This window comes from Apis dorsata, unplaced genomic scaffold, assembly GCF_000469605.1.
Source record: "Apis dorsata unplaced genomic scaffold, Apis dorsata 1.3 scaffold_185, whole genome shotgun sequence".
NCBI classification, from domain to species: Eukaryota; Metazoa; Arthropoda; class Insecta; order Hymenoptera; family Apidae; genus Apis; species Apis dorsata.
Genome location: NW_006263470.1, coordinates 230293 through 242994, shown reverse-complemented (window position 1 = coordinate 242994; position 12702 = coordinate 230293). Strand labels below are relative to the sequence as shown.

The window sequence follows — 12702 nt, the reverse complement described above, 5'->3', positions numbered from 1 at the left end:
AAAAAAAAAACGATCCGACATTTTCCAATTGTTCTCAAGATGAAAAGACACTGCTACATTTGTGAAATGAGTCGTTCACTAACGAATACGAATACTTTTACGTAAGATCGACTATGAAACTACGAAGCTGCGAAATATAATATCTATTTTCAATATAATACTTTCGCTTTAACATTTTCGCTTCTATTACTGGTCGGGAAGAAAGAAAAGATCAGGTACTCCGAAAAATGGGGAACGTTGTTCAGGATGCAATCATCGGTTTCCACGAATTGGAATCGTTTTGTCCCATCGACATCGACGTGGTTTCAGACGACTGCAACTGCAGCGCTTCCGGTCTGAAAAAATCGATAATCGGATGGTAATTGTAATTGACGCGCCTCTGCGGCTCCTGGTACTCGTCGTCGAAACCGCCATTTTGTAGCCTCGACGTGGCGTCCATTTCCAAATCGTACGGTTGACTATATCTACGCATATTCACGATTTCTTATTATTTTTTTTTTTTTAAATACAACCCTTCCAATAACACCAACAAATATTACCTGTTTAAAATGGTGCTGTTCACAGTTTCGGTATGATCTTCGATGTAAGACTCCCTTCTGTAAGGTGGCCTATTGGGAGGAGCCCTGTTTGGTCTGGATTTCAATAAAGATCCAGTGTATCCCGGTGCTCTGGTATTCGGTGCATGCTGTTGGGGCAATTTATCGAACGGCCTCGAACTCGTAGCCGAAGGCTTCTTGTTCTGTCTCGTTCTTACAGGGAGCGTGAACGACGTTGGTCGACTCGGTGAAGTATCTATCCCAGGCTTCTTGCTACTCGAGACTACAAAATTGTAGATATATGTCTTATAATTATGATACAAACTTCAAACAGGAAAAATCAATTCTCTTTGTTTAATTTTTCAACGTACCGACACCGGAATCGAAATTACTGGATGAAATAAACTTGTTGAAATAATTGAGCTTCGAGGACGATTCCTCGAAATCGTCTTTCTGCTCGCTGGTTATGAAATCGGAGCCAGGAAAGGATTCCTTGATCCTCGCGGGTTGATCCTTTTGATGCGGTGGGAAAATTTCCGCGTAACCGTGCACGTGACAATTGCAACAAGTTGGCACTTTGAAAATGTCCATGTGCAGGCCCAACTTGTTGTCCCACGTTAAAAGCCTGTGATAATTGTACACTTGCGAGCAGGAAGAACGATAATTTTCGGATATGAAAGCGCAGCTCGTTTCTGGATTCCTGGAAAATGGAATTTTAAAAGATAAATTTGAAATTAGAATTCAATTCTCTCTCTCTTTTTTTTTTAATATTAAACGAAGAATATTTATCGATGATACATGTCGTGAATCGTAGTGGATGGATCAGAATCGATTCTACTTGCTTGAATTGCTTTGCTCGACGCCACAAAGAAGATATTTTGTTTAATGGCGTGTAACAGAGTAGATATTGAATTTCTAAAGTTAGAGCGAAGATACATCGATAAAATTTACGAGAAAGTGTCGGGTTCGATTCGAAGCAAATCAACGGAACGAATAGTCGAGGTAACGCTCGCTTCTTCGACTGATTAAATAGGAAGTTTTTTGCTTCTTATCGCTAACCGTGGCTAAAGAGTTTAACTTGTAAGTCGATGAAAATGTTATGCCGGATTATATTGATTTTTACGTAACATCTCGTGTAAATTAATCCAACTTACGAGCATTTCTCTAATCGCAATGTTTGCGTGTGCTCCCCAGTGTTTATTATGTACTTCCAAACACCGGAAGCAGCTCTTGCCAATTGTGGACGCGCGTACTTGATCACCGATGGACACGTGAAACCCTCTTCCACATTTTCGAACGATGGATTCAAATCTGATCTCCTAAAATTAAATAAGAGAAATGTAATTTTATTTATATATAAAGAAAAATAATTTAAGATATAAAAGAATCAAACATTTCCTAATTATTGAGTTTACATTCTATGTATCTAAGTATTTTTTTTTTAAATTTCTAATATTTATTATTAATATTCTCATAAATATTAAAATTCAATATTATTGAGTCTTACACCGCTGTCGACGCAGTTGCCATTCAGCAAGGGGCACATATATATCCGTATATATTTTACTAACGTGTAATTTCATACAGTCTTACCTTCTAATTTCGTTATTCTCGTACCGATTCTCGTATTTATTTTCCAAAGGCAATGCAACCGGAAGAGTCTCGGCAGAGTCATCAAAATCTTGCGACTTGTAGTCAGTCAACAAGGCAGCGACCATCTCCTTGTTGCTCCTCAAACTTCTCATGATGGCCTCGCTGAAAATGATTTCGATTAACGTGATATAAAATAATTCGACTCTTGGAAACAACAATAATCCGTCTCACGATTCGATACAAAACGTGGAGAAAAGGAAAAGAAAGTCGATCGTACCTTTCATAACTTCCTCCCTCATCTTCGAACCCGTAATTTCCTAATTAAATGATGATGTTTATGGGAATACGAAAGTCGAAACCAGGATTGTGCAATTCGAACAATTCGAATTACAGAAGAGAGAGAGAGAGAGAGAGAGAGAGAGAAAGCGCTTTTAACGAGTTACGTTTCTACGTTCATTGTGAAACGATTAATTAACTTACGAATTATTGTCGTTCATTCAGAGAAAGTTCAAGTTTTGAGCGGGGATCAAATGGATTAATTGCGTAATAGTAAATAGAGAAGGAAAGTGGAAACTTACTGAGGATAGTCAACAGCTTCGAGACAGACTGTCTTTGTGAAGAAAGTACATTCCTTCTCGGTTGGATCTCGTTTTTTTGTTTCCGTGGGTCGTCTAAATGGTCTTATCAGGGATGGTGATCTGGATATATCTGCGAATTGTTTTTTTTTTTTTCATCGAATGTTATAATATAATTGGAAATTGTTGGTCGAATTTTTATTATTATTTTATTTATCTCAATAACCTGTGAAAACGTTCCTCCGATTTAAAGGTGCTGGTCTTCTTGGAGGTGGTCGATAACTGGGTCGTTTCCTTAAATTGGGCCTTACGATTTTCAATTCTTGTGGCTGTAAATAAATAATAATAAAAATATCACCTGTCAAGATAATTTTAATTAAAATCCTTTCTATGCCTAGTGAAATTGTTGAGATAATATCGTTATTTATCGTGGATTCTCTTATTTCTCTTATTTAAACGTAAATTTCAATTTCAGTTTATCGATGGAGAAATCTCGATCAACGCTTAACAACGCATGTCAGTCGTATACATTTTAACCTGATTTCTGATTAACTTTCCTGAGAGGAAAGTCTCATCGCATCATATGAGAAATTTACATAGGTTTGGCCGTGATCCTTACGAGCAGCAATGACGATAAATACATCGCTGATAAAGATTTCTTCCGTGAAAGTGCTCATGGAAGAAAATAAATCCTATCGTTTCAAATAAAAGTTTTCCCCTGGAAAATTTCTCGGATCAGAAGAGATGAAGAAACGTAACATAACATATTTCTAGACTATTAAACTATTCATTATTTTTAATTAACGAGTCTTTCACTTTATACGTTCTTATAAACGTGACGTTCGAAGAAGAGATATGTAATAATTTTAGAAATCTGTATAACGGCGAACTTGTTTCGTCCTAGGACGGATTTTTGCGAATAATGTTAAGGAGCAGAAAGTTGGAGGCCGAAAATAATTATATGGAATGGCGCTCATATGTGACAAAATTGTACGTCTCGATGTGATTTACGATAGAAAGGGGCTCCAAACGTGACTTTCTAAGAGTGTTTCCCAGTAACGAGGCGAACAGTCGTCGATCTCTCGTACGAGATACAATGATATCGACTCTGGAAGAAACGTATTTAAAAAGAATTTCAAGATTCAGAAATTTCCTTATTTGCTTCACAAGGTATGTTGAACCTTGTACGGTTGCAAACGTAGTCGAAGTTAAATCACCTACTCGATGTTTACGATTTGTACAAAACGAGTCACTTCCCCTTACAAGGTGTTGAAACTTCGTCGTCGAGATGAATAAATAAAAGATTCATCTTAAGCCGATAAAGATGGACGGATGCAAGATTTATAATCATCGCGTCATCATCCTCAGAAAAGGATCGATTGCGGGGCATAGAATGGAGAATAAACAAGTATTTTTCTTTCGCGGGTCTACTTTATAAGTAATCTTTGTTGTAATTTGCTTTGATAATTAATTCTGACAAATTTCATTGGAAAAAAAAAATTTCTTTCTCGAATAATTAATTCGCGATATCACTTACCTCGGGTAATTCTTCCACCGATTCCTCGTCGCCAGTGGCATCATCGGATACGATCTTGACAATGTCCATATTTCTGGGTAGTACAAGCTCCCTGCTGCCATTTTGTCGGCTTCCGTTGCTCAGCAGGGCACGAACCTTTTCCAATCTCTATCGAATTTGACAGAAAAATACATACTTCTTCTTCTAAATCTCAACAATCTCATCTCTAAAATAATTACTCTTCAAATTACACGGTTTCAAATTAATTTTTATTACACCATATAGTAAAATTCGAAGAGAACAACGATCGTCAATTTCTCTAATAAACATGGATGAGTATAGTGATGAATCTATCCTTTCACGTTTCCCATCAACGCGTCAACGATACGTTTAACACGTTAAATTAATTGCAATTAACCCGGCCAACTCGACGTTTTTAAGCGTTACTTAAGAAAGTACTTAGAAATTTATTTCGCTCACGCTCTCTCGTACTTGATCCGTCCTGTTCTTAAGATCGTCGCTCATCAACGTGACATCCGTCTCGTTACTTTCTTTCCGATCATTATCGAGCTTTGTCGCATTGTCCTTTGGATTCTTCTTCTCGGCCCTCACGTCGATCGAGGCTAGTAGCACGAACGCCTGAAAAAGTAAGACGAATCTCGTTGTTATCGCGTCGAAATTTTTCTGGCATAAAGAAATCGCGCGTTTTATTATTAAATATATTATCTTTAAATATATTATATATCTTCTCACGAGATCAATTATATTTTCACCCGACGAATTAATTTACTTTCCACGACATAACGTTCCATATCGCGCTTTCTATGCTATGCGTGGTATTTAGATTTCGATTTCCATTTAAACGTATAAATGTGATAATAAATATAATATAATAAATATGAAATTGCGCTTAGAGTGTTTTTGAATGATATTAAACTTTTTGAATAAAATTAATTCTATCCTAGGATTTTTTTCTCTCTCTCTCTCTCTTTAGTTTGAACATTTTGAAAGAATAGAATGTCGATTAATATCTCTATTGACTCCCGTCGTAAAGGTTTGTTAATTCAATACAAAATTTTAACCGTGGACTATGAAATTTTATGCGAGTGATCGTAAATTTTTATATTTCTCATTAACGATTGATTTAAGCCGGACAAACCATACATATGAATATTAATTGCAAACGTTAAATCAAACGTTAAACATGTTTACAGATTCGTAAACGTGACTAATTCTTCCTCCTTTTATTCATTCCTTCATAAAACACGATTTATTAAATGATATTTATTTAAACAAAGGAAGAGAATATTCATAATTTTTTTTTTTTTTTACGTATACAACAATATATCACGTGTTGTTACTTTCAGACGAACAGAACCTATAATTAATTTCTTTTTTTATTCCATACTAAAACACAGAATTCATTCGAATGAACATATTTTTCCCTTTCCTTCGTCTCTCACATTAAATATCACGTGTCATTTTCAGATGAATAAAACCTATAATTAATTCTCCCTTCCCCTTTCACGAAATTTATTGAATGAAACTTATATAAACGAAGGAAGAGAACGCTATTCATTCAGACAGTACTTCTCTTCCGTTTTTTCTTTTTTCTTTTTTTTTTTGTTCCTTATCTCGTTCAGATGATCGTTTCGCTCTCATCATTCGCAACCTGTAATCGAATAAAATTTTCCAGACACAATGGCGCGATTATTCTCTCCTTGTATCGAGAAACAATTGATCGCGAAAGGAAACGTATACGCGAGCTTCTGGATCTCGCGTATATCGCGGAAGAGATCTCGATCTCGGTGGAAACGTTAATTCCCCTCAACCGGAAGTGGACGTTGTAACGTGACGGCGCGTAACACTCGTGAAATCGTCGTGAAAACACCGATTCAACGAGCGGGGCACGTGTCGATCTCGAGTGAAATTACGCCGATTTTTCGCCGAACTGAGAAATGATAAAATAGCGGATACGATTCCGCCTAGTACAGGTGAAAGTCGCACGTTTCTAATTGGAATGGATAGTTTCGAGAAAAAAAGAAAAAAAGAAGAAGAAGAAGAAGAGAAAAAAATAGAATCGACTGTGCGTGCATTTAACAAGAATTGGATACGAGATTAATAATTTTGATCCATGATGAATTATTCATACGTGAAATTCTTTTCGTTTCGCGATTTATTAAAAATGTAAAATTAAAATTTGATAACGTTTTCTAGGTGAAATGGAATTTCTGTCCTCCCGGATATTTGAGAGAAAGAGCGGCCACTTTTCGAGTTGAATTTTTAAAATTTCTAATAAATTTCGTTTATCGATTTATATAAATCGATGACAATACGATGCATAGGATCTATAATACTTTTCATTTATCAAGTTTACCCGATTCCTCTGTATTTGAATGAATGGTTGTGTAACTTTCACGTTGATGCAGGATCTTGGATAGAATAGTACTTTCTAAAATATGAATTTCTTAATAATATCAAACACCTGTTCGCACTATCGAGTGTCAAGTGATATTATCCTAAGTGATATTATCTTAAGTGATATTATCCTAAAAAAAAAAAAAAAGAAACCATAAAATCTTAATATGAATTATAACAAATATTACATTTTTAAATTATATCTCATAACAATTGATTATTTTCAACGAGTATTTTCTTTTAATTATTAACGATATTTATTCACGATTTCTCTCATATTGATACGACAGATCGTATCGCATCGATCATGGGTGGTCTCACAAAAGTGGTCCAAGATCTATCCAACGTCAAGCGTACCAAAGATCATATATTATCTATATCATTTGTCTTCAAAGATCAAATATACTTTGTACAGTATCAGTTTCTTATCAACTAACGGTTCCATTATCGTGTTATTTGTCCTCTCGATAAGAATATATCTCCACTACTATTATTCTATTATTCCTACAGAGATCCGAATTTTTTCGAGGATCAGGATTAAGACGAAATGTGGGTGCGAGAAACGTTAACGTTGCCAATACAGAAAGTGGAAGATGTAACGAGACATGAAAAGACTCTCGCGATCGTGTTACATGAAATAACCATAAACGTGGAAATTCCAACATATCCTCTTCTTCGTTTGCAATCGGCGGTGACCTAGTAACCATGATGCTCAACAAGAGGAGGAGGAGGAGGAGGTACGATTTCACTGTGAGTGATCTTTTTTTTTTTCTTCTTCTTCTTCTTCTTCTTTTTTTTTCATATCTAGGATGTTCATCAATTCTTGGCAAATAACGCACGATTTTCAGGATATTTTGTAACACGGTTGCCATTTTCACGATTATTTTTCTGAAACTCGTGTAACGCGTTTCCTTCTGCTATTTGATCAATATTCTTCGTCATTTTTCCTCTCGTATCTTTACGGAATTAGGGAATTGAATAGATACAATGGATCTCTATGATCTATAGATTATATATAGGGAATGAATAAAGAAGGATTTTTCAAATTCGATTCGATGTTAATTCGATTAGTCGTCATATGCATCAAGTCGATGAAGATAAAGAATTATTATTATCTAAGGTACACGCAATACATTATCCTCATTTTTAATTTCTTGAAATTAATTATAGTATTATCAAACTTGCAACTCTGTAATTAGCTATGAAATCATTAACTTTCGCATTATCATATAATGAGTTACAAATTTAGAAGGAGGAGCTTCGTTATTTAAATGTCTGCGCGTGAATGAAAAAGAAAAAAATAATAATAATAATACAATAATAAAACAGACTTTCTATCAACATACGCGTGTAAAGATCTTTTATAAGATTTCCTTCGTGCAAGATCTTTTTTTCTTTTTTTTTTTTATTACGAGTATCAACAATAATAATATTCTCCAGTTACAAAACTTTCTTGAAGCTTAGATTATCATCGACAACTTTCACCATGCTTATCGATCTAAGATGTTATCCATTCGTGAATTATAAATCTGGATCTATTGATTATTCCGATATATTGGATCGAATAAAACTTGATATACCAAGTAATATATGTAATTATTGAATTCAATTCAAAGAGAATCATATATGTAGTTTTTAAGTATGAAAAAAGTTATAAAAATTAAATTATATTGTATATATCTTATAACTTGTATTATTATTATTATTATTATTATTATTATTTTATAAATATCTATGTTTATCTATTTACTTTACTTTCGATAAAATTTGATCATATATTTTTTACAGAATAAAATTAAAGCAAATTAAAAGTGTCATTGTAAAATTATAATCAACAATATTATTTTCACGAATTATTTATCACGTCATCTCACACATTTTTTTTTAAATAGCATCATCCAGAAATCATACGCATAACAAAGTACTTACACATAAATTGCATCCTATTATATATAATTTTATCAATCAAATACGAGCCAATGACGAATAGAAAAAAAAAATATATTTGAAAAATCTAATTCTCTGACAGGATAGAAAACGAAGAGAAGAGTGAATTGATCGATCAAACATGATAACGTAGAAAATTATTAGCATGTTCGATCAATGATTTGGTATTTTTAATCTTCGATAGATCTTTCACTATCATGTGAGAGGGAATTCGAGGCAATTAAGGGAATCTAGTTACTTTTCCTGGTTCCACTGGGTTACCAGATCAAGGCCACGCAAAGGTTGTTCCACTTTACATAAAGAGAATTACGACAGATGCGAGTTCAGCTTTTTTTTCTGGACGAAGATATCGAGATTTCCTTCGAAATTTTGACGAAGAATTTGTAAGATTTTCGTTTATAGATTACAAGTTTGATAAATAACGAAAATTTAAAATTTTGTGCAATATCAAATTGATTATTAACGATTATTCGAATAATATATTTGTTAAGAATTTTTACTTAGAAATTTTTCAAGAAAGTATTACTTCTATGAATCATTAATGTAATATATTAAAAACTTTCTTGCATCAATCATTTTTATAACGTTTGTAATTCGTCGTTTATGCATCGAGTCCATGAAAGTTTCTCGTGATTATAAAAATATGAGATACGTTTTAATTAATTTCTGACAAATTGATGAAAGTAGAATTCGTAAATTGGAAATAGTACAATATCCACATATTAATATCTACTTTTATTAACAATATTACAGTTAATAAAAATTGATAAATATCTTACCACAGTGAGAAAAAGCAATCCTCGCGCCATCATTCTTCCCTCGCGCGATCTCTCATCAAAACCTTCCCTCTTCCTTCCAATCCACAAAACCACATTCACTATCACCACCAACTATTTCGATCAATCCAATTAATACTCGACACAAAATATTTCCAATTCTAATTTCTCCACCCTCAATTCAAATCAAGAATATCGAGAACATCCCTCTTCGATCATTCGCCCATCAACTTCCTCCCAAAAAAAAAAGTGAAAGAAAACCAAAAAATCTTCCGATCCCTTCGACCCAAACAAAGTCTCCCCTTTAACCAATTAATCGAAGTTAGAGATTTCTTGTATCCTCGTCTACGAAGCGGGCAACACGATCGCGGAACAACGACGTTTTGCTCGAGAGGACGAAAAATTGTGCGCTCGTGGAGGCGCGCCGACCTCTGGATCCGGCCTGTGCACGCTCCTCGTCTTCATCAGATGGAAGGAGACGCGGTGGAGAAGAAGAAGAATCGCGGGCCCGATGCCTGCCCGCTGGCTCTCACGTGGGGATAATGTAGGAACGAGCGTGCCTCGGGTCCTGCGTGGTTCCCCCTTCGTCGAGCCGTGACCGAGAAAACCGGACGGCCGGATAAGCGTGTCGTGTATTTGGAGAGGAGGAAGAAGTCGGCCACTCGCGACCTCCTCTTCCTCCTCCTCCTCCTCCTCCTCCTCCTCTTCGTCGACCGGATACGGCTTTAGTCGAGGGAAGTAAGGACAGAGTGGTGGTCCCCTGCGTCACCCTCGAAGCGATGACACGTGACGTATTCACTAAATACGATCGTCGTTCCCTCTTATCCCTTTCCCTTCTTTCTTATTTTTACCGGATCAAACGACGTTTGTAAACGATATTTTTAATATTTTTAAGGGGTTTATTGATTATTATGTTTCTGATATGTTTATATAGAAGATCGGTCTGATTTCGTGGCGAGAAAGTTAGAGTATTTTAGAAAGTTGAGTGTAATGCGTTAATCGACGTCGATGTACTGACATAGTAAATATATAGAGAATTGATAAATATTCACGTGTACAGATGATAATGGATAAACAGGGACGACAATTATTATATTGTGAAATATAGTGCTCCATATTCTCGTGTAAATAAACTTTCTTCTCTTGCAGCGCTTCGGGATTCGTTTTACATACATTTCTAATGGTGCATGTCGATAGAATCGGAGGGTGAAAGCGAGCAATCGTTTCCGAATCGAACGGTTTCGAGTTAAACCCGCAATCAACGTTCGTCACTCTCGTATGAGGTTTTCGGAGGAAGTTTCTAAAGCATTCAAGATTCGTTGTTGTAGTTTGTAACTGGCAATATTCTGCATGAAAATGAATATCTAGTGCAATATTCGAAGTGATACAATTGTGAATAAAATTGTGATTAATTTGCGATAAGAGAACTAATTTTAGATATTTATTGATGTAAGTATAACTTGAATTTTCTTGAATATTTTATCATACTATTTATAAAACTTTTAGTAAAATTATTATGTTTCAGGTATAAAATGTATAGAAACACAAAAAGATTGTACATAATTATAATGTACTCTTACGTGTATTCTTGATTTAAAAAATTCAATATAAATTCACTTAACAACTCAAAATTATATCAAAAATTTCAATAATAAAATTGATATGGAAAAACATATTTAAAAATTTATTTCTTGAATATAAAATTTCGATGAGGAAATTTTTAAAAATATAAATTCTCAAACAGAAATGCATGTAAAGGTAAGCATAAAACGGATAAATACTAGAATTAAATAAAATGATAGAATTAATCAAATGATAGAAAAATTAGTCCTTGCAAATATGAAACCATAATACGATAAGTATGCAAATGTAAGTATTTAAGAGGTAAGTACATTAAATTCATTATACAAAGAAAATTTTAAATGTGCCATCTCTTATTGAACTATATTCTCTTATTACAAAATTGATAACATGATCAAAAATTCTTCTACAAAATATTTTTATTTATTTTTTCATATTTTTTAATTAGGAGAATATATTTCTAGAAGAGGTGGCTCGCGAAATTTTTCGTAAAATTATTAGTTTGGTAATTATTCGATCCTCGCTAAGAATTTCGTGATACTTCACAGAAATCTCAGCGAGGGTCGAAAGACCGTCGTTGACACAAGAGGGGGTTTGTGTCAATGGAGGTTTGAATAGGTAGCGACGCCGGTGTGGTCCCGGCGTCGCTAAAAACATTTGAGGCAATTTCACCCGATCTTCGAAAAGTACCAAAAAGAGAAAAAGCGCAGAGAGTACCGGAAATGTTTGAAAACATATTCCGGTGCTCACAAAAAGCGCAGAGAAGGCCACCGTGGGGGTTTTAGCCGGTAAGAGTCCGGCACTACCTCGGTCTCTTCCCCCAAAGAGACCGAGGTGTCCTATGAGGATTTCCCCCACGTAAAAAAAAAAAAAAAAAAATTTGGAAATTTTTAGCTAAAATCATTAATTTTCACAATTTTTACAAAGAACATAATCATTTATTAACAAAAATAAATTCCACAATGATACAAGCTAAAAATTTCTCATTTTTTGAAAGAAAAATACTATAAGTAAAAAGACAACCTAAAAATTTCTTGAAGAAGTCATTTTTATAAAATTTTTAGTCAAAATTTTCGATTTCTAACAGGAGAATATAATAAGGAAAGAGGTGGCACTTACAATTTTTCGCAGGCAGCATTTTTATAAAGTTCCTCGTGAAAATTTTCGATTTCTAACAGGAGAATATGATAAGGAAAGAGGTGGCACTTCCAATTTTTCGCAGGCAGCATTTTTATAAAGTTCCTCGTGAAAATTTTCGATTTCTAACAGGAGAATATGATAAGGAAAGAGGTGGCACTTCCAATTTTTCGCAGGCAGCATTTTTATAAAGTTCCTCGTGAAAATTTTCGATTTCTAACAGGAGAATATGATAAGGAAAGAGGTGGCACTTCCAATTTTTCGCAGGCAGCATTTTTATAAAGTTCCTCGTGAAAATTTTCGATTTCTAACAGGAGAATATGATAAGGAAAGAGGTGGCACTTCCAATTTTTCGCAGGCAGCATTTTTATAAAGTTCCTCGTGAAAATTTTCGATTTCTAACAGGAGAATATGATAAGGAAAGAGGTGGCACTTCCAATTTTTCGCAGGCAGCATTTTTATAAAGTTCCTCGTGAAAATTTTCGATTTCTAACAGGAGAATATGATAAGGAAAGAGGTGGCACTTCCAATTTTTCGCAGGCAGCATTTTTATAAAGTTCCTCAAAATTTTCGATTTCTAACAGGAGAATATGATAAGCAAAGAGGTGGTACTTACAATTTTT

At 34.5% G+C, this 12702-nt stretch overlaps 1 protein-coding gene across 2 annotated transcripts; it reads right to left on the bottom strand.

The window, feature by feature from the left end:
• Window positions 1-22: 22 nt before the first annotated feature.
• Window positions 23-10178, bottom strand: LOC102678804 (neurotrophin 1). Of its 2 annotated transcripts, none has more exons than XM_006614454.2 (10): window positions 9365-10178; window positions 4701-4859; window positions 4242-4388; window positions 2931-3033; window positions 2708-2837; window positions 2130-2291; window positions 1691-1855; window positions 908-1236; window positions 540-819; window positions 23-335 (listed from the first exon to the last, which is right to left on the bottom strand). In XM_006614454.2, the coding sequence occupies exons 1-10, from the start codon at window positions 9395-9397 to the stop codon at window positions 242-244; spliced, it is 1602 nt and encodes a 533-aa protein (XP_006614517.1). In that variant the 5' UTR covers window positions 9398-10178; the 3' UTR covers window positions 23-241. The 2 variants fall into 2 exon arrangements, with proteins under 2 accessions (XP_006614517.1, XP_006614516.1); XM_006614453.2 differs by having other exon boundaries at window positions 24-464.
• Window positions 10179-12702: the final 2524 nt, after the last annotated feature.

Bases quoted from the DNA above. Each gene is read 5' to 3' on its own strand.
- LOC102678804 (XM_006614453.2), bottom strand. From the start codon at position 9,397: ATGATGGCGCGAGGATTGCTTTTTCTCACTGTG. The intron at 1,237-1,690 runs GTAAGTTGGATT...TCCATTTTCCAG, and splicing joins TTGCGATTAGAGAAATGCTC to GAATCCAGAAACGAGCTGCG. The intron at 465-539 runs GTAATATTTGTT...GAATATGCGTAG, and splicing joins AACAGCACCATTTTAAACAG to ATATAGTCAACCGTACGATT.